Raw genomic sequence first — 18,110 nt, 5'->3', positions numbered from 1 at the left:
GATGACAAGGCAAAAGTGTATATGGGTGCTACTTAGATAATGAACGTTCCGTAGCTATTTTGACAGCAGAGGGCGCTATCTGATAACTTACACTCAAAAGTGATGTAAGTGCATCCTTAACCGTAAGGGTTGCTGTTAGACGGTTCTTGTAGAATAAGAGAAGGGAGAACTACTCGGTGCTCATTTTTCAAACCGGGACAGCTGGTGTTGCAGGGCGGGATTTGCATTCAGTTTACTATTTTCGTGTTATTTTGGTCAACCCTGCACCTGATAACACTGGTATGGTCGAGGTTTTTTATTTTGTTATTAAATGCTTGGACTGCTTATTTGAGCTTTCCTTTTGTCTTAAATAGTTCAGCTGGAATCTAAAACGAATATACCCATTCACAACAACAATAAGGAGGAGCCGCAGGGCGGAGCTAGTCTGTCGTGGTTATCCTCTACCTCAATCACATCACATTCTTACCACACTACTCACTGTTTGGCTAGCTAGCAACTCAGCTAGCTGTGACTTTATTATCTGGAAAGTATTCAGTAAACTTGGTAACTACGTAATAAATTCAGACTCGTTCAATGCGACATTTGAGGTTGCCGTCCTGACTGATTGTCGCTACTGCCTTGGACTTCTGCGTAGCACCTCATCGATTAGCTTCAGACTCTAGCTAGCCAGTACTGTAGCTAAGCCACAAAGCGGTGGCAGCTAGCTACCATCGTCTCGCTCTAGCCCTGCCCCACACCCCTCACCGGCCTGGTGCAAGAAGAGGGAAAGCAATCCTGTTGCTGGTGCCGCTCAACTGTTTTATTTTCTACACGACGTTTCACTTGTTGGTAGCTTGCCGGGTCGATTGCGCGACAAAGAAGTGGCAATATTCAACAGCCACACTAAACTGCCGGCGAGGACAAGTTTACCCACACAGACGCAACTGGACTGAGGTCAGGACAGGAGACCGCCTGTGAGTCGTTGTGTGTTGCCCGCGAGCTACATTAGCTAACTAGCTACACAGACAATTTTTGGTAGCTTGCTAGCAAGTGTCTTTTGCCGAGAAGAGTATTGGCCATCTAGCCTAAGCGGCAGAACAAACATTTGACACGGACACTGTGAACCCTTTCGTTTGCTAACAGATTGAAGGTGGAGTGTATCAGCTAGCTATAATTGCAGCTAGCAGGCCAGCTTTCTTGTGTTAAAAGCTAACCTTATTTTATTATCTGATTCCATTTAGCTATTGAAATGAAAACGCCTGTAGCCAGTTTTAATGCACGTGTTTTTAAATTAATGCTATGTTAACTTTGTCCACATTTTCACTTAACACTTCAGTTAAGCGAGGTGGGTAGCTAACATTATAGTTTCGATCTTTTGTAAAACGGACGGGTTTAATCATCTGGCTGGACTCCCACGAAGAGAACTGGAATTGGAATTTAATTGGATACGGATACATTGTGACCATTGTTTTAACTGGATTATAACAGCACCGCACCCACTTTAGTGTCAGTCGGAAGTTTTTCCATTTCCCTCACCCTCGACAACACTTCCCCGTTTCTCTCTCCGATGTGGAGTGTTGAGTAGCACCGGCAACCAAAACCCCACGGCGGCCGGTCATGCTGAAGTGTATCCCGTTGTGGCGGTGCAACCGCCACGTCGAATCGGTGGACAAGCGACATTGCAGCTTGAAGGCTGTCCCCGACGAGATATTCCGCTACAGCCGCAGCCTGGAAGAGCTTCTACTCGACGCCAATCAACTTAAAGACCTACCCAAGGTGAGCAACCAGTGGTTTCAATAACGTTTCTGAAAATGGGTTCCTGGAGCGAGAATTTCTCTTAAGCACAGCATTGATACAATGACTGAATGGGCCTAAGACGAAGTGACGTGCACCATATACCATTCAACCTTTTATTGGTATTAAACTACTAACCAACGACAAGAGACGTAGATCAGTAACTCTAAGACATGCAGCGTTGATGACCTGTATTCGCCGAGCTGCATGTTAATTATGGCACACCACAGGAGAGGCTAGTGGGCGTGTGATGGATGAATGATAACTAAGTGGACATACTCCGGCAGAGGCAGGAGGCCGATAGCTGCTGCTGCATAGTGGAGTGGGCGTGCTGCATGATGGCCAATGTGCCGACGAAAGGAGCTGGCACGCAGTTTGTTGCCCGCAGTAACGGCATGGACCGGTGGGATTTCGAACAGCCGGGGGAGGCATGTGGGGAATGAGTCTTCCTACCATCACTCCCAGGCTTTTGTCATTTGAAATATGACAGAACATCTACTTAGTTACCCATGTAGTTAATTTAAGCTGTAACTAAGTTTTAGCATATGTAACCAACTGTAAAACACGCACACACACACACCTTGTCCTTTTGCATTTCTGGGAATCACAAACCCGTGATGTGAGTGCTGATGCAGAACTCATGCCAGAAAAAGCACACAGCATATCTGTATGCAAACAGACAGAATACAGTTGTTCTCGAAACAGCAGTGTTCTTTAGCCTTCTTACTGGTAGTACCCTTTCTCAACCCTGAACTGCGTGTGAGAGTGTTTGCCGTTTGTGCTGACCTGGCCACGAGACAGTCCTGTCTGTGACTAAGCTAAGTGGACTTGGCTCTGGCCCCCATGTTCACTGAAGGGGCAGAGACATACAGAGAGTAGGGCGATGGGGACCTCAGCATGGCTACTACACACAAAGACAAGACATTTTAAATATTGAATCTACCTTCAAGCTGGTTGTGTGTTTCTCCTGACACACACTGGGGAGTACTGGTGTGTGGGCTGTTGGCTGGCACGAGGCTGGTTGCCGTGGACACTGTGACACCCTCCTCTGACCCTAACTCTAACCAGTGCCGACAGCCCCTCTCTATGTGGCACTGGCTTTGGACAACAGACACAAATGTGGAGCGACAGAGCAGGCCAGGAGCATGTCTCCGTCCGTGTTGCGTGCAGACGTGGAGCATACGGTGCCCCTCCGGCCTGCAGATCCGAGAGGGCTTCAGAGAGGGAGCGCCTGGAGGGGAGCACTCTGGCACAACCAGGCTTAGGAAGAGTGGATGTACAAGACTGAAATGTGACTCTTTTGTGGTAGTTATTAAGTGAGTGTAGAGTTTTCCTGGATAAAGAGCCACTGCTCTGACAGTGCCCTTGTTGTGGTTGGATGATGATAGGATGATTTTAGGGGTGTTCCATCGCAATCTCAGAATTTCTGCAAAGGCAATACTATGATTTAAAGCTTAGTAAGCTTGTTTCCTTCAGGCGGCTTCCATGTCCCTTTTGTTTTTTTAAACGCATTTCATTTTATTATCCACATGAATTGAATCATCTTTTATTGAGTGTCTGTGTCTGAGGTGTCGTAAAGCGGCCTTTTGGGGTTGCTGTACTGAGACATCGCGGGTGTGCGTTCACCGCCGCGTGTGGCTGGCAGATGTCATTTAGAATCATTGGCTCACTGCCACCCCACTTCCACAGAAACGTCCCCACAGAGAGGGCTGGTCAGCGGGGCTCCAGCCAGGGCTCCACTGGGCAATGTGGACCCTGATGGCTCTCGTCAGTCCTCCAGCTCTCTGCTTTTTATGTCCATTCGCAAGGTTGCAAAGTCTTTTGGTATGTTACCATAGCAGCCACTCTAATGCGGTTAAAACATGCAGATCTTCTCGCACTGTATAATCTAGTCATAGACAGTTAAGTAAGTGTGTGCTGGTCAATTTAGTGCCATGTTGGGGGTTGGGAGTTGTGGAAGGATGGGGGTGGTTCTAGTTTTGGGGGGGTGAGCGGGGTTTAACAGGGTGAGCAGATGGTGATTCCCAGGTCTTAAGTTCCTTGTGTGTAGCCGGCCTCCACCTGGCAAACAGAGATTATGTGTTGTAGTAAAGGACTTTTTATTCTTCCTATTAGCCTCTGTGTGGTTAAAGAAATGAAAGAACATGAGTGGGCTGTCTTAGAGCTCTCCTCCATCTCTTTGGCATTGTTCCAGTTAGTTTCTGGCGGTAATAATATTTCCTTTTTAGAAGAAATAATACTGAACATTATATAATGCTGTGTAGAAGCAAAGTATATGTTTTGGACAAATTGTGCAAGCGCTGACTCTGACAGATGGTGAAGTCCTAATGTTTTGACCTTTGTGTTTTACTACAGTGGACCAACTCATTCTGAGTACCACACAGCCACGATGGAGAGGGGGGGTATGGAATGGGTGGGAGAGGGAGATAGATGTAGAAATAAAGGAGGAGAGAGCTTGTTGCAGAGCAGGAATTCCCCCTTTTGCCTGTGTAGCCTCAGTTCTGTTTTGTCATTATGCAACCCCTAATCCCGCTACTCCTTAATGTGTCTTTTGTGTTGCTGCGGCTAAGTAGAGTTCCTCTGTGGGTTTCACAAATACCAGGATCTTGTAATCACGCCAGTACTGAAAACACAGAGGAGCTCTGAACACAGTTTACTGCTACTGCGCCTCCCTGCTTATCTCTGGTGCTGTTGTGTTATAGTGTATGTCCTTGTTATCATCTTTTAATACTGAACGAGCACCAGCGGACTTGCAGTCAAGTTCACAGTGCCCTCCCAACATTCAACACTAACCCATGGAGAAAGGGGCATCTTCAGAGTGAGTGTAAGTTCATGTTGGAAACGGTGAATCCCAGAGGCAGGGGAATGGCAGAGAGCAGCACTGAGTTGGAAGGGGATGTCCTGGTGTTTGATAGGAACTATCTACTCTCAGTTCTGCTGTACTGTCAATGATTACCCCCTGCTTCTGCAGATTGCTGCTGTGAAGCGTTCTGTTTGGACAGTGTGCTCATGTCTTCACTAGAGAGAGAACGAGCGAGAGAGAGCAAGAGAGACTATGTGACTGAGGACAAAAATGGGCTCGCAGTCTTTTAGTTACCCAACAAAGTGGTTCCCCATAAGAACAGGTGGCTTGCAACGTCCCTGCCCCTTACAAGTTTGAGAAGTGCTCTGCTAGGCTGGTCTACCGTGGTCCAATGCTTGTTTAAGTGACTTCACTTGGGAGGGAGGCGGAGGCCAAGTCCCCCCCCCCTCCCCAACCTCGTTTCGAAGGATTTGCTCATGGACGAAGGGAAGTATCTTTTAGCAGTCCTTAAAAAGTCTCATGACAGCTTACAAAGTAGCCCATTCACCCTGTCCCAGGACATCATATCCAATGTCACAGTTCTTTGTCTCGCTACCTCGCTGGGTTCTGTGCAGCCCCAGGCAGGCCTCACACACTCCCACAACATGCAGCTAAAACAGGCGTCATTCCAGCCCGTTTGAAGACGCCAGGAACAGAAAACATCCTAAATCGACTTATTTAGCTGCATCGTTGTTTGATCGCCCTAGTTACGCTCTGCATAACTTCTGCTTGGACATCTGTGGCCTGCCTCTTGTTAAGAGAGTGATAAAAAGCTAGTTGGTAGGTGTGTCCCATGGATGTGTATTGTTGGCAGAACAGGTTTGACGTTCTTCTTACTTCTGTTATTTCTAAGAACTGGCTGGGCCAGGTATTTCTACAATACACATCTCTGTATTCCACATCTACCTTTCCCCTCCGGTCTCCAACCACTGGTAGAGGGAGAACAGCACAGGTCCGTCCCTCCAAACTCCTCCCATGATTCCAACCAATGGTAGCCATATGGGAAGCTCCATGTGGCATGTCACATGTCAGGCTAATCTGTAAGGTCACCAAAGGTGTCCCGGACACATGCTAGGTTATGATGTCATCGCGTCACCTGGCCTGTCGACAGGGCAAGGTTGGTAGAAGGTTCAAATAGAACATTGGAGTTTTTTAAAGCGTTTTATACCTTTTTAAAATGTGCTTCTTTAATTCTCTTCTGTGTAATATTATAGCACTAGGTCTATATACTAGTGTACTGTAGGCTGCAGTCTTCTGTACTCTGCTTCAGTTCCCAGTGCCCCCCCCTCAGTCTTTTTTGCCTGGGGGCAGATTAGGGCTTCACCCGTCCGTGAAAACGTAGCCTAACCCCCGTCCCTCCAGGCCCTCCATCCTACAGCCCAGTGCTTCTGAGGGTCCTCAGGGACCTGCCCTCTTATGCCAGGTCTCGGTTTGAGCACAAATGGACCGATGAGATCTGAGTGCTTTCTTTCTCCCAGTCTCAGCGCATGTATCCTGCCCCGAGTCAAACTGAAGTTCAACTGGAATCAAATTAAACTGCAGAGTTTGCTTAACTCTGCCATTGTGGTTCATCACAACTGTGACTGTCCCATTGTTTCCGCCTGTGGTGGGTTGAGTCATTTGTTTAATGAGTCAGGACACAGCTCTGTATTCACAGTTCAGTTCAGCAGGATCATGTTGAACTCGGGGAGATTGTGTCCTTCTTTCCTGGTTACTTCTCCCTTAAAAATCCCTGCCCCACTTACTGGAGGTGTAACACAAGTCCTGTTAATATTTCAGACACCTTGTGTCTGCGACCTTGGGGGTATCACCTACACTACAATATAAAAGTTGTGATAAACTGGTTTCACCAAGTAGTTCTGTACAGTAATCTAGGACAGTACTCTGTACCCCTTTTTATTTTTTTATTTTTCTTCTTCCCAAGTGCTATAGAGGTACATCGCGTACCTCCTCCACTCTGCAGCCAGACGACCTTTAGAGGAGGAGTGGAGAACCAGAGAAAGAAAGAGAAAGGGAGAGAGGAGAGGGGAAACAAATGGAATGGGGAGAAGGGAATGAGTAGGACAACGGGGGGAGAGGAGAGAAAAGATGGAGAGAGTGGGGGGTGGAGAGGAGCGCTGGTCCCCTACTCCCCAGCCAGCGGCTAGCTGAACTAGGGCAGGACTGGTGATAAATCACACCTGCCACCACACCGGCCCCTCTGCAGTAAAACCACATCCGTTCTCCCACTCTCTCCCTCCCTCTCTCTCTGTGTCTCTCAGCCTCTCACTTTTACTCTCTCTCTGGGCTCTTGTCCGGTAGCACTGACTGGGTTGATGCTGTTTGGACGCCACTGCAGCGATGGAAGTGTTCGAGTTCATGGTGTCCATCGAAAAGCAAATCCAACACAGACCCACAGGGAAGAAAGAGGCTTCTTCAGAGTGGGTGTATGTGCACGTTGAGGTTCTGGTGAATCCCAGAGCCAGGAGGAACAGCAGGTAGAAGCGCAGAGACAGGAGGAACAGCAGGCAGAAGCACAGAGACGGGAGGAAAGAGCGTGCGAGATTCATGTCCTTTTTAATGCATGAGGAGCACATTCGGCAGGTTCCTTTGTCTGAGCTGATGACCAGCTGCTCTCACATCCTGCCCTCCCCTTCCCCCACGAGAGTGGAGCGGGGGGGGGGTTGTATTCCGGAGGTGGATTAACAGGGGTGTCCCCACACAAACACACACACACACACACACACACTCACTCCCTGTAGTGTAGGAAGTGATCCTGGGTGCCTGTGAGCAGAGCAGGGTGTACCACAGCAGAACTGATCCCTTGTCCCCAGAGGCACTGATCCAGCCCACAGCCCCAACGGGGCTCGCCTGATTGGGAGGCGGGGGGGGGGGGGGGGGGGTCAGGTGGGAGAGGACCAGAGGGTGGCACGGAACCAACAGCCCTAACTCTGGGGAGATGGTCTAATACGGATGGATCAGCATAGTCGTACTCAGACACTGAGACCTGGCCGCACCTGCACTCTCTCTGACTCTCTCACTTACTGTCCATCCTGACATTTCCACTCCACTTTCACACCTTTCTCTGTGTCACTCTCTCTCTTTCTCTCATACTCACACACACACACACACACACACACTATGAGAACTAGAAAGTCACGTCAACACCTTGTACTGTAGCCCATACTGGCACAGAGTTTGTCAACCACAGACAGGTTGTGTGTGCTATCCTGTGGCTCCTGTGCCTTAGCCACGCCCCCACCCTGATTCGCCAGCCTCAAAGGTAAACAATGAACTGGGGCAAACGGTGAATAATTGATGGCGGTGGCGTCGGCAGCTGCTGGTGATGGCAGCGAAGCCGCATCTGTGTCCTACATGGGACAGACACGGGCTCAGCCTCAAGGCTAAAGTACACCGCGTGTCTGGGGGGGTATGGAGGAGAAATCCCTGTAGTTCTGTTCAGTCATGACGGCTCTCTTCTCCCTGCACGCTTCTTTCTCTCTGTGGTTTCACTCCCATGCCCTCATTTACTTCCTTCTGCTCGATCTCCTTCACTTTCTCTCTCTGCATCCCTTCCTCTCCGTCAGCACCTCCCATTCTTCCTTCTGTCCACTCCCCCTTCTCTGACTCCTGCCGTCTGGATATAAAGCTAGCCTGGGGATCACAGGTCATCCTCACAGGCCTGCTAGTGGCGCTGTGTCGTGCCTTAACAACTGCCTCACACGTCCCCGCCTCACGTCCCCGCCTCACGCCCCCGCCTCACGTCCCCGCCTCACGTCCCCCTGACCGGGGGCCATGCAGTGTAAAGGCTCTCATGGCCGCACGCCCGTCCGTTTTCACCCCGCGTGAACGTTTCAAGTCTGTATTTAGCACGTGTCGCTGTTCCTTTACACACGTGTAGGCATGCGATCCTGCACGTCTGTCGTAGCCCTATACCAAGGCCACCATACATTACGAATGATGTCGAAAGATTTTGAAACGCTGCTGAATACTGAGGCGTTGTTACGCGTTACAAGAATCGTTTGTGTCCCGGTGCTCGGTTGTTCCTGGAGTGTGAAGGTCAGGCCACAGTGGGACTCTGGTACAGAAGGCAGCTCAGGGAGGCCAGGTGACATTTCTTTGGGGAGGAACGTTGCCACGGTCTTTGATCTCGATGGCCGCGTGACCGACCTATTTTAAGGCCGCAGCACCGTCCACGCTGTTGGTCGATGGTCGATCGACCAGGATGTTGCAAGCATTGACCACAAACGCACCTTCCCTGCCCCCCTGTTATCTCCGAGCAGCACATGCTGGCGCAGGGTCTCTGGTGAGGTACTCTGTAACCCGACACCTCCTCTTCTCCGGGGATCTGTGTGTGCGCAGCAGTTCTGCTTGTTTGCCAGGGATTCAAGGATACCTCCATCAGTCTCTGTCCCTCACGTCGTAATCTCAGCTCTGTCTCCATCCTCCTCAGTCCTGTTGTGTTGCGGTGATTCATTCCATGTTTGAACCATCCCCCACTGCCCTCCACAGCTGTCAGCAACCAGAGCTGTCAATCTAAAGGTACAGAAACATGGAGTCCCAAACGCTCAACCAGGGCCCGGACCTGCTCAGAAGCAGCTGATCCAAGATGACGTCCCGGCCTCTTGGTTCTGCAGCTTGACTTTTTTTTAATAAACTTTTTAGAATCAAAGTTTTTATTGTTTTTCCATGTGAGAAACACACCACAATTAACAGCATGTAACAGCACCAAACACAAATTATTCAACAATCTGGGCAAGAAAGATTACACAATTGTAATTTTAATTGCACAATTAAAACACATACACATACAAGTAAAATAGGAAAAACAGGATTGGGGGGGGCGGTGTTGGATGAGAACAAATTAGGCTTGATAATAAAAGTAATTATGGGGCAATAGTCAGTTCAAATGGAATAAAATGCAGGAAATGAGACCAGACTTGGTAGAATTGACCCCTCCCATCATTCAGTCTTGCAATAAGACCTTCAAATGAGGCTGTGTCTGTCATTAACTTCAGACAGTCTGCAAAACTAGGCCTTACCTGGCTTTTCCAGTGTCTAAGAATGATTCGTACTGCAGTGAAAAACCCAGCCAGTATCAGAACAGACTTTTCTAAGATCAGCATGCTGAGATAATAAAAAAAACAGGCCCACATGGGGAGCAAGACAGTGGTCCATTCTTGCTGTCAGACTAGGCAGCTCTCATCATCACCAGTTCATCATTATCAGCCAGCCTGGTGATCCTTCCATGCAGCCCGCAGAACAAAGACGTTCTGGTTCTCTCTGTACAGTGTCTGTAACCAGACAATGAACCCAGTTGAGAATGACCCCTCTTTGTCTGGGTTGGTCCCTGTGGCGGAGCTGCACCGTGGGGATCGCAGAGTGAGTTGTTTTCCATGAAGAACTTGGTCAGTTCAATAAGACAGGCAGATAGTGGGAGGGGGGGACTGGGTTTGGTCCGTGCGGTGGAGCCGCGCTGGCAGGCTCACAAAAGGTACCCAGACAGAACAGAGGTCTGGTTTTGGGCCCTGTGGCGGAGCTGCGCAGGGAGGTCCACAGCCCAGCCGGGTCTGACGTCTGTGCCCCATCGTGCTGATTTGTTGACATCCGTGTTTTTTTCTTTTCTTGTCGATTCCTTTTTGTTGGGAGCAGCTCAACTGGCAGGAAGTGGGAATAATCGAGTGAGCCGTGGAATGTGCTGTTTTTGTTTTCGGAGGAGGCGCTGCCGCAAGTCAGTCTGTGTCCAGCTCACAGTACAGACCAGGAGCACTGCCCTGGACCCTGCATATCCTGGGCTCAGGACAAACCAATCAGCTCTTATGCTCCTCCTACCCTCTAGTAATAGCATATGTGGTATATTGTGTGTTTCTCGTGTAGAAGTCTTCCATTTGTTTTGCTTCGTCTTACTCTCCCTCTCTGGTGCTGATAAGAGACCAGAGGCCAGGCCTATTGTTTCCCTGGAATCCCACAAGGCCTGGCCTGTCAAGGAGCCTGGAGGCCGCAGCCCAGATAAAGGAAGTTCAACATTGTGACAGCGGCTACAGCCTTGTTTAGCATGCAGACAGCTATGTAGTCATCGCATGGTTGATGCTGTTGATGGGCCCCCAGTTCACAACACTGTTAACGTCTCCTCTTATCGTCTCACCTCATGTTCTGACTACACGCCGTGTGGACTCTCAACTGTTCAGATTGTCTCATAGACCGTTCTAGAACACCGCTGTTCTCAGTTCCTGCCGTGTTGTTGGCCAATGAAGCCACAGCCCAGTTCTAGAATGAGCAAAACACGTCAACCTTGATATGGGTTAGCTTCCCCGTTAGCGTCTTGGTGCCTTTATCTGGAGGAGTTTCAGCTCCCTGAAACTTGAAACTGAGCTTCTGTACCAAGGGGCAGTTCCTAAGTCCTACAGACTGAATCCAAATGGAGTGAAATGAGTCTGCGGGCCCCTCCATCACGTTGAAGCTATTGACCAGTAGAGTACACCCACCCACACACGTGTGTTTGTGCCAAAAATGCATAGCAAGTGTTGACTATTGAGACTATAATGGGGATGTAGCTGTGCCCTTGTCCTTTCGTTGTCTGCAACTTATACTGTGTGTGTGTGTGTGAGAGAGTACGTTCCACTTGCTGGTTTGGGCACTCGATGACAAAGGCATCCTTTGAGCCATACCAGCGGGTCTGTCTCTCTCTCCTCCAATCACATCTTTTCATCTCTGGCGTAGCAAGAACGCCCCGACTGTCTGCTCACTTCTCCTCCCAGAGTGGCTGTAAGCAGGCTTAACCCTTTCCTGTCCCCCCCCCGGCCCACTGGGACCTCCTTGTAGAAAGATGGACTTCCGCAACACGGACCGTGTAACTCATGGCAGGCTCAGGGGCTAGTGTTGATGGGCATTGTTTGAGCCAAAGGGCAGCTTATTTTAGCCTGTGCTTTAAAAAGCATGTGTTACGTTTGGAAGGACAAAGCTTGACTTTAGGGTGATTGTCTCGATCTCTGTTCCCCAGTGAGTAGTCGACACTGTGGGCCAGCTCGGTTCAGTCCAGCCAATAAACCACTCATTTTTCCCCTGGCTGTGAAGGAGAGTTTGTACTTTGTACCTGGCTTATGATTACTACACTGTGTGGCCTTGTCTTTGAGTGGGAGTGTGTCTGTGTATACAGTGTGTGTGTGTGTGTGTAATTAAAGCAGCCAGTACTGTAGCACGTGACGCCAGAGGAAATACAGGCATGACTGGAATCTGCCCTTCATGCCAGAAGCCACACATATGGACCCATGTAGAATTCTGTATAGGAAGACCACACACACACACACACACACACACACACGTCTATATACACTGCAATAAACCACAGGTAGTCAAACATTGCATTTATATGGCTCACAGACGGCGCACAGTTATATTTTTTCCGTCACGAGGAACGTTTTCCTTCCTAATCAAACTTGACTTCAGTCTCCCCCGTGTCCATGTGAATGTGCTCTAATTCAGCTTCCATCTGAATGAAGCCAGCCTACTGCACTCCCGGGGCTGTCGCCCATACGGAGGTCTGGTGAGGAGGGAGGAGGCGTTCAGAACGACCAGTTCAAACAGTGTGTTGACTGTCTGATAATGACATGGTTTTAGGGAGAGACACCCCGGTCTCATTACTCACTCTAAAGAAGAGCAGTCCTGGTCTACACAACCTGCAAAAGGAAGTCCCCTCAGCCTGCTGGTTGGCCTTCCTTTTGTCTCTGGGTTTAGATTGGTGCTGCCTTGGACACAGGAGGGTAGCATCTGAAGGATTTAGACCCATCTCGCTCTTCATCCCCCTGGTCAGGGTCTTTACTCGAGGGCCTTGACACTGAACTAAGTGGCCCTGGCAGCCACAACAAAGTCAGTTTACCTGCGAGAGTGTATTTGTGTGTAGGCACGGCTGAACGGTATGTCAGCAGATGTCATCCATGTCGGGTCTCAGATGCTAAGGTCACGCTGGGGCTCAGGACAGACAGGAGTCTCTCTCTCTCTCTCTCACACACACACACACACACACAACCGTCAATGTTTATGAAGGTGAGCTAATTCACTTTGCTGCGGTCCCTTACTTAACACCATGTCAAAATACCCAGAAAATGAGACCCACAGTTGAAGCAGTCAAGTCAGTATCTCAGTACATACACAGTCTTTATGGCTTGATTCATCACGGCACTCATACAACCAGGTACCAGGCGGTGATGAGGCCTTTTGAGTTTCTAAACCAGAAGGGGAACAGTGTTTGAAGGTGAGCGGGGATAGTCCTGCGCCCGTCAGCAGCAGACAGCGGTAGAAGGATGGGACTGTGAGGGCGGGGGGGTGTAATAGAGCTGGTGTGTTTTGCTCCACCCTGACAGTGATCCTCTCTGGAGGTGTGTAGGAGTGGTATAAGGAGTCAACGCTGTAATTAGGCCTGTCTTCACAACACAGAGCAGATCAGTGTCGTGTTGACTTCCACTCCTCCTCCTCCCTCTCTACTGTTTGTTGTTGGCAGCTGAATTTGAAGCTCGCGTAGGCCACACCCCAAACAGGAAGTGGACATGGAGTCAGTGCTTGTGATTCTGAGGGATAACCACAGAAACAAAAGTCTAGATTTCTAGATGTCTTTACCTTCATCTCCAGGTGGGAGTGTTGAATTGCCAGCCAGCCTCTCTACTCATTCAGCAATCTCATCATGACGTGTTCTCGTTGCCCCGGACAGTGTTCTCGAACACTCTGTAGTCTCCAGGGTGATCTTGCTCCGGAGACGAGGGTGCTCCTGTTATGTCATCTGGGGATGGCGGTGTATTTACCCAGGGTATCCATGGGCAACACAGTAGCCTTCACCATGGAGAGCTGGTCTGTGTCACTGGCAGCCAGGCATGCATGCAGGCAGCCAGGCAAGGTTGTTATGCAGTTGCAGGCTACTACTCTCTGTTGAACGGCTTTCCTTGTGTCCTCCATCCTTGCCTCCTTCTTAACTGTGATTGGCCAAGAAGAGGAGAGAGTATCCTACCACCTCCTTTTGAAGAGGAGTTGAAGAGAGAGGGCGCCACTGGGGAACTAAGGACTTGCTTTCAGCTTTTCAAACTTTAACTTCAGTCTCCTTGACTGTGCATTAGTAGTCCTCCAGAACACACACTCTACCCTGTCTATGTCCACTGGTGCAGCATGGGATATTTCCATGAGCTGCAGGCATGCTCGGCGGTATCTATACCACATGGAGGTGACATGACGTTAACACATAGTATTCCCTCCTGGGATTCCATTCTGTTCAACCAGGCACAGGGATGTTTTATTTTGATGTGTCTTGACGTTTTAGCCTCCGGGCCAGAGGGGTTTAGTGTGTCGACGTGCTTGTCGAGAGGTTCGTCTCGGGCATCACAGGCACAGCAAAGCTGCTGGCATGCGCTGCAGAATGTGGGTTACAGCAAATGATTGCGCGTCGATGCTCTTCGGTGCGCGGTCGACAGATCTCAGTTGACCTTTCGCTGACTCGTCACGGGAAACCGCGTGGGAGAACGGAAAACCAAGAGCCCTTTCTGATCCTTAATCAGCGTGGACCTGCATCCCTGATGCGTGTCCGTCCCTTCCCGTCCGTGCAGGGTCCTGCAGTGTCAGCGTTCGCCGAGGGCCTCAACATCCAGCGTGTGCTGCAGGGAAATGCGTCGTTTTATAGCCACATGCGTTTTTTTTTTGAGTTACTACAGAAAACATTGAGTAGGATTTCTCGCACTGTGACCATCTGGGGTCTAAGCAAACAGACATCCCTCGGGGGAGAGCTGCTGTTTGGTGGCTAACTGCAACCCCAGAGCCTCTTTGATGTGGATAACTATTTGAATTGTGAGGGAAGAGAGAGGGATTGTCAGAGAGGGAATTTCATCAGTGGACAGTCGGCCACACATTCAACACACATTGCTCCCTGCACGTGTGTGTGTGTGTGTGTGTGTGTGTGTCAGTTGCATGATCAATAAAGGCTTCCTCCTCTTCTCCTGCTGAACTACACTCATCATATACTGAGACATATCTGTCTACCAGAAGCCATGTACAGATGTTTTACATATCCATGACCCAGTTGCCAATGTAGGTGAAGAATCTCTTTCCCCAGGGTTTGTAGAAGAGCAAGGCCTCAGCTTGGCTCTGTTTCTGTCAGTCCTGCCTCTGGCCGTAATGAAATAGTCGCGCTTCAAACAGCTCTGTTATATCAGCTAGCTAGCTAGCAAGCTGAGGCAGTTCCTCCAGTCTGTCCCTGCTGCCTCACCCTGCTGCCTCTCCCTGCTGCCTCACCCTGCTGCCTCACCCTGTCGGGCGAGAACAGGTAGACACATCAGTCCATTCTGTGTGTGTTAGTGTGTGCGTGTGTTAGTGTGTGTGGCCTGCTGACAGAGGAATGTTGAGGCGGCTACTGGCGAGCTTCAGACGCTCAGCCACATGATCCTGTGAGGGGGCCGCGACCTGGACACACACAATGAGCCTTTATCCCTGTCCCTGGCTGCTCAGGATACACACACACGCATACCAGGACAAACACACACATTAAGAGGGAGACGGCCATACCCATCTACCCCCCCCCCCCGGAGGCCGGGCTGTGTTGTGAGTGAGAGACACAGGTTCAGGGCGAGGCAGAACCAGAAAGCATGACAGTAATGTGATGAGCTGTCGGCTATTATCACCTTTCAACTCCAGCCCTCTCTGGCCATGCTGTGTGTGTGTGTGTGTGTGTGTGTGTGTGTATGGCAGCCCTGTAAAGAGTCAGTCAGTCAGTCAAGTTCCTGTTGTCAGCCTCTGTACTGTACCAGGCCCAGACAGCAGCTCCTCCTCCCAGGCGTTTGATCACGGAGCGTGTTGACAGTGTTCCGTCCGGACAGGAAGAGACTCACGCTTAACAATAGCCGGGCATCGCCACGGATACGGATGACAGTGGCGGAGCGAGACAGTATGCACGGCGAGGGAGGGGGGGGGGGGGAGGAGGGGAGACAGACAGGTCGGAGAATCCGACAGACAGGAGATTTACATGCCTGCATAGCACACAGACGGGTAGAAGTCAAGCTGACCTACTGGCAAGGGAAAGTGACAGTCAGGTGGTGTGCAGGCAGACAGGCGGGCATTCAGGCTGAAGCAGACCGGATCCAGCCCATCCAGGACAGCCAAACGTCCCCCGCTGTCTGTAAACAATAGAAGGACTGGCTTTGTGTCACGTTGGTGGGAACATGCAGGGAGGGAGTGGGAGAGAAAGGGTCAGAGTACAAGAGAGAGAGAGAGAAAGAGTGTTCTCTTCCTTCCTCCCTTTAGGCTCTGTTGTTGTCCTGTGTGAGGGCCTCGTATGGAGAGCTTGTTGGGTGAGAACTATGAAGCAGCAGACAGGACCACCTCAGCTTGTAAAGGGCACAGGGTTTCTGTCTGCTTGTCATAGTCAGCTGTGTGGTTCAACCAGGGGAGGGGGCTGGGGGACACACAACAGGGGGCGCAAGGCTGTGTGCTGACACACAGCAGTGCTGTTTTAAGGTACGCAATGCGGAGAGGTTCCCTTTTATTACCTGCAATCATTGATGCTGGTTGCCCCCAGTATTACACACACGTCACACACACACAATTTTACGATGACCCAGTTTTACGAGAGTTCAGCCTTGTTGTAAAGCAGTTGTTTTCCCCCCAGTGGGTCCCGCCAGTAGTACAGCCCATTCCTCATTTGACTGTGATTTGCTTAGGAGTCAAATCACCCTGATAACCACCACAGACATGGGCTCAGGGCCCTAATCTAGCGTGTGGGCGCACGAGTGGGAGCGGTGGTTGGTGACGGGTGTGTGTGTGTGTGTGTTGTTCTCCGGGCAGGTGCGTGCAGCTGAGTGCTGTGGTGTCTGTCTCTCTCCGCTGGGAGGGTGATAGTCTCCCAAGCTTCTCTTGACTCTCTGAGGAGGACCCGGCCGCATGGATTACCTGTCTATTCTTAACCCGGCGGGAAAGCTCTTTAGAGCCCCGCGAAAGAACACACAATGTTCTCATGGGAGTATGTAACCCCAGGGGATGTTGAGAGCCCCGAGCCTTCTCTGGCTGGGGGGGGGGGGGGATAGGACATGCTTCAGCTGACCTTAAACACCCACGGGTTAGGCTACACTCTCCTAGTGCATTCTGGGTGCATGCGTAGTGGTGGGAGGCCTCTGGTGTGGACGTGCGTCCAAGTCCTCAGTGGTGAGGAGAAGTGGTTAGCGGGGTTAAAGCTGTCCGCTCTGGGGCTGCAGACCTGTCGGTGTGTCTGGAGGCCCTGGCTGCTGCACGGCTCTGGGCCTCATTAGAGGTGTCACTGTTGTTGTCGAAGTGTCTGCCTTCCACAGCCAACTGTCCTCTCCAGCCACTCGGCCTACTGTGTTCTAGGGACCTGACAACTGGCCTGGAGGATGAGGGAGGGAGGGAGGGAGGGAGGGCGGGCGGGCATCTTGTTTAATTCTTTCCTCACGGCAGGCTCCCACTAGCATCCGCTGCACCAGCAGAGTGATGACAGGCACACACAAACACCCTGTTTAAGATAAATAGCCCCTGGAGGCAGCCCTTTTAGCCCAGACCCCTGTTCCACTCCCCCCTCCTCCTGACTCGACACTCACGCCAGCAAGAGGGAGGACGCCCTGCCGCATGCGGCTCCACCGAGACAGGACGGCGACTTTAGTAATGTGTGTGTGTGTGGGGGGGTGGTGTACATAAGATGTAGCACAGGCTCATGCTCAACCTGCTGCGGAACACGCTGTAGAGAAGCCAGGCTCCTATCCTGGCCCTCTGCATCCAGCAAGGCTGAGGGTCTCTTTAGGCAGAATAACTTGACCTGCCAAACGTCCGTTCTGCTTGTACCTCCAAAGAGGGATCCATTCTCTTCTCTAGGCTGTATGTTTGACTCCCGACCCCGCAACCTTCCTCTCCTCCCACCCTCCACCTGGGAGGGCTGATCCGACATGACGGGGCTAGGTAACAGCTGGGCAGATAAACACATGCTGTTGATGTGTTTTTAGGCTTCCCTGTCATGTCGAGTCAGTCGTCCGGGCAGAAACCTCCCCTTGTGGAAGTGGGGGGGGGGGGGTTAGGGTTAGGCAAGGTTGGGTGATGGAACACATGCTCACAAACTCTCTCTGTCTCGCTCTCTCTCGGTGTCTCTCTCTGTCATATTGGGACATTCTGACTGCCTACTGTGGCTCCAGTGGGCCTGTCTGCCTACTGTGGCTCCTGCTCAACTGCCCTCAGGTCTGTGTACTAAGAGGGCCGTGTAAGTGTGATGACAGGATTAGTTATGCTCCCTTAAATGACTTTACGGGTTAGCCTGCAGCAGAGGAGGCAGGACGATGGCCGCACGCACGCACAGGGACTACCTCCACACCTGGACTGAATGACACGAGGAATGGGTGGGAGAGGTTGTTTGAGGTTAGAGGAAGTGGTTGAACCGTGCTATTCTTTGCCGTTAACGGGAGTCTGTCAAGCCGGATGCCTTGGCTACAGGCTGAGGCCAGACCAATACTCATGATGGGACTTCCACCCAGATAAGATCTTGACA

General features: G+C 50.7%; 1 protein-coding gene across 8 annotated transcripts in view; it reads left to right on the top strand.

Annotated features, from left to right (window-relative positions):
• The first annotated feature begins 169 nt into the window (after nucleotides 1-169).
• The window catches only part of scrib (scribble planar cell polarity protein), a 57,681-nt gene continuing 39,740 nt past the window's right edge, over nucleotides 170-18,110 (top strand). For 4 of the 8 annotated variants that reach the window (XM_084703825.1, XM_084703823.1, XM_084703827.1 and 1 more), the window contains exon 1: nucleotides 172-1,755. In XM_084703825.1, coding sequence (XP_084559951.1) covers nucleotides 1,597-1,755 — 159 coding nt within the window. In that variant the 5' untranslated portion in view covers nucleotides 172-1,596. Of the gene's footprint in view, nucleotides 1,756-18,110 lie in introns of all 8 variants that reach the window. The other 4 variants (XM_084703830.1, XM_084703826.1, XM_084703829.1 and 1 more) reach the window with 3 other exon arrangements.

This window comes from Hypomesus nipponensis, chromosome 8, assembly GCF_054491055.1.
Source record: "Hypomesus nipponensis isolate SF chromosome 8, ASM5449105v1, whole genome shotgun sequence".
NCBI lineage: Eukaryota > Metazoa > Chordata > Actinopteri > Osmeriformes > Osmeridae > Hypomesus > Hypomesus nipponensis.
Note: the sequence above shows the minus strand (reverse complement) of the source record. Positions and strands in the feature narration are given on the sequence as shown.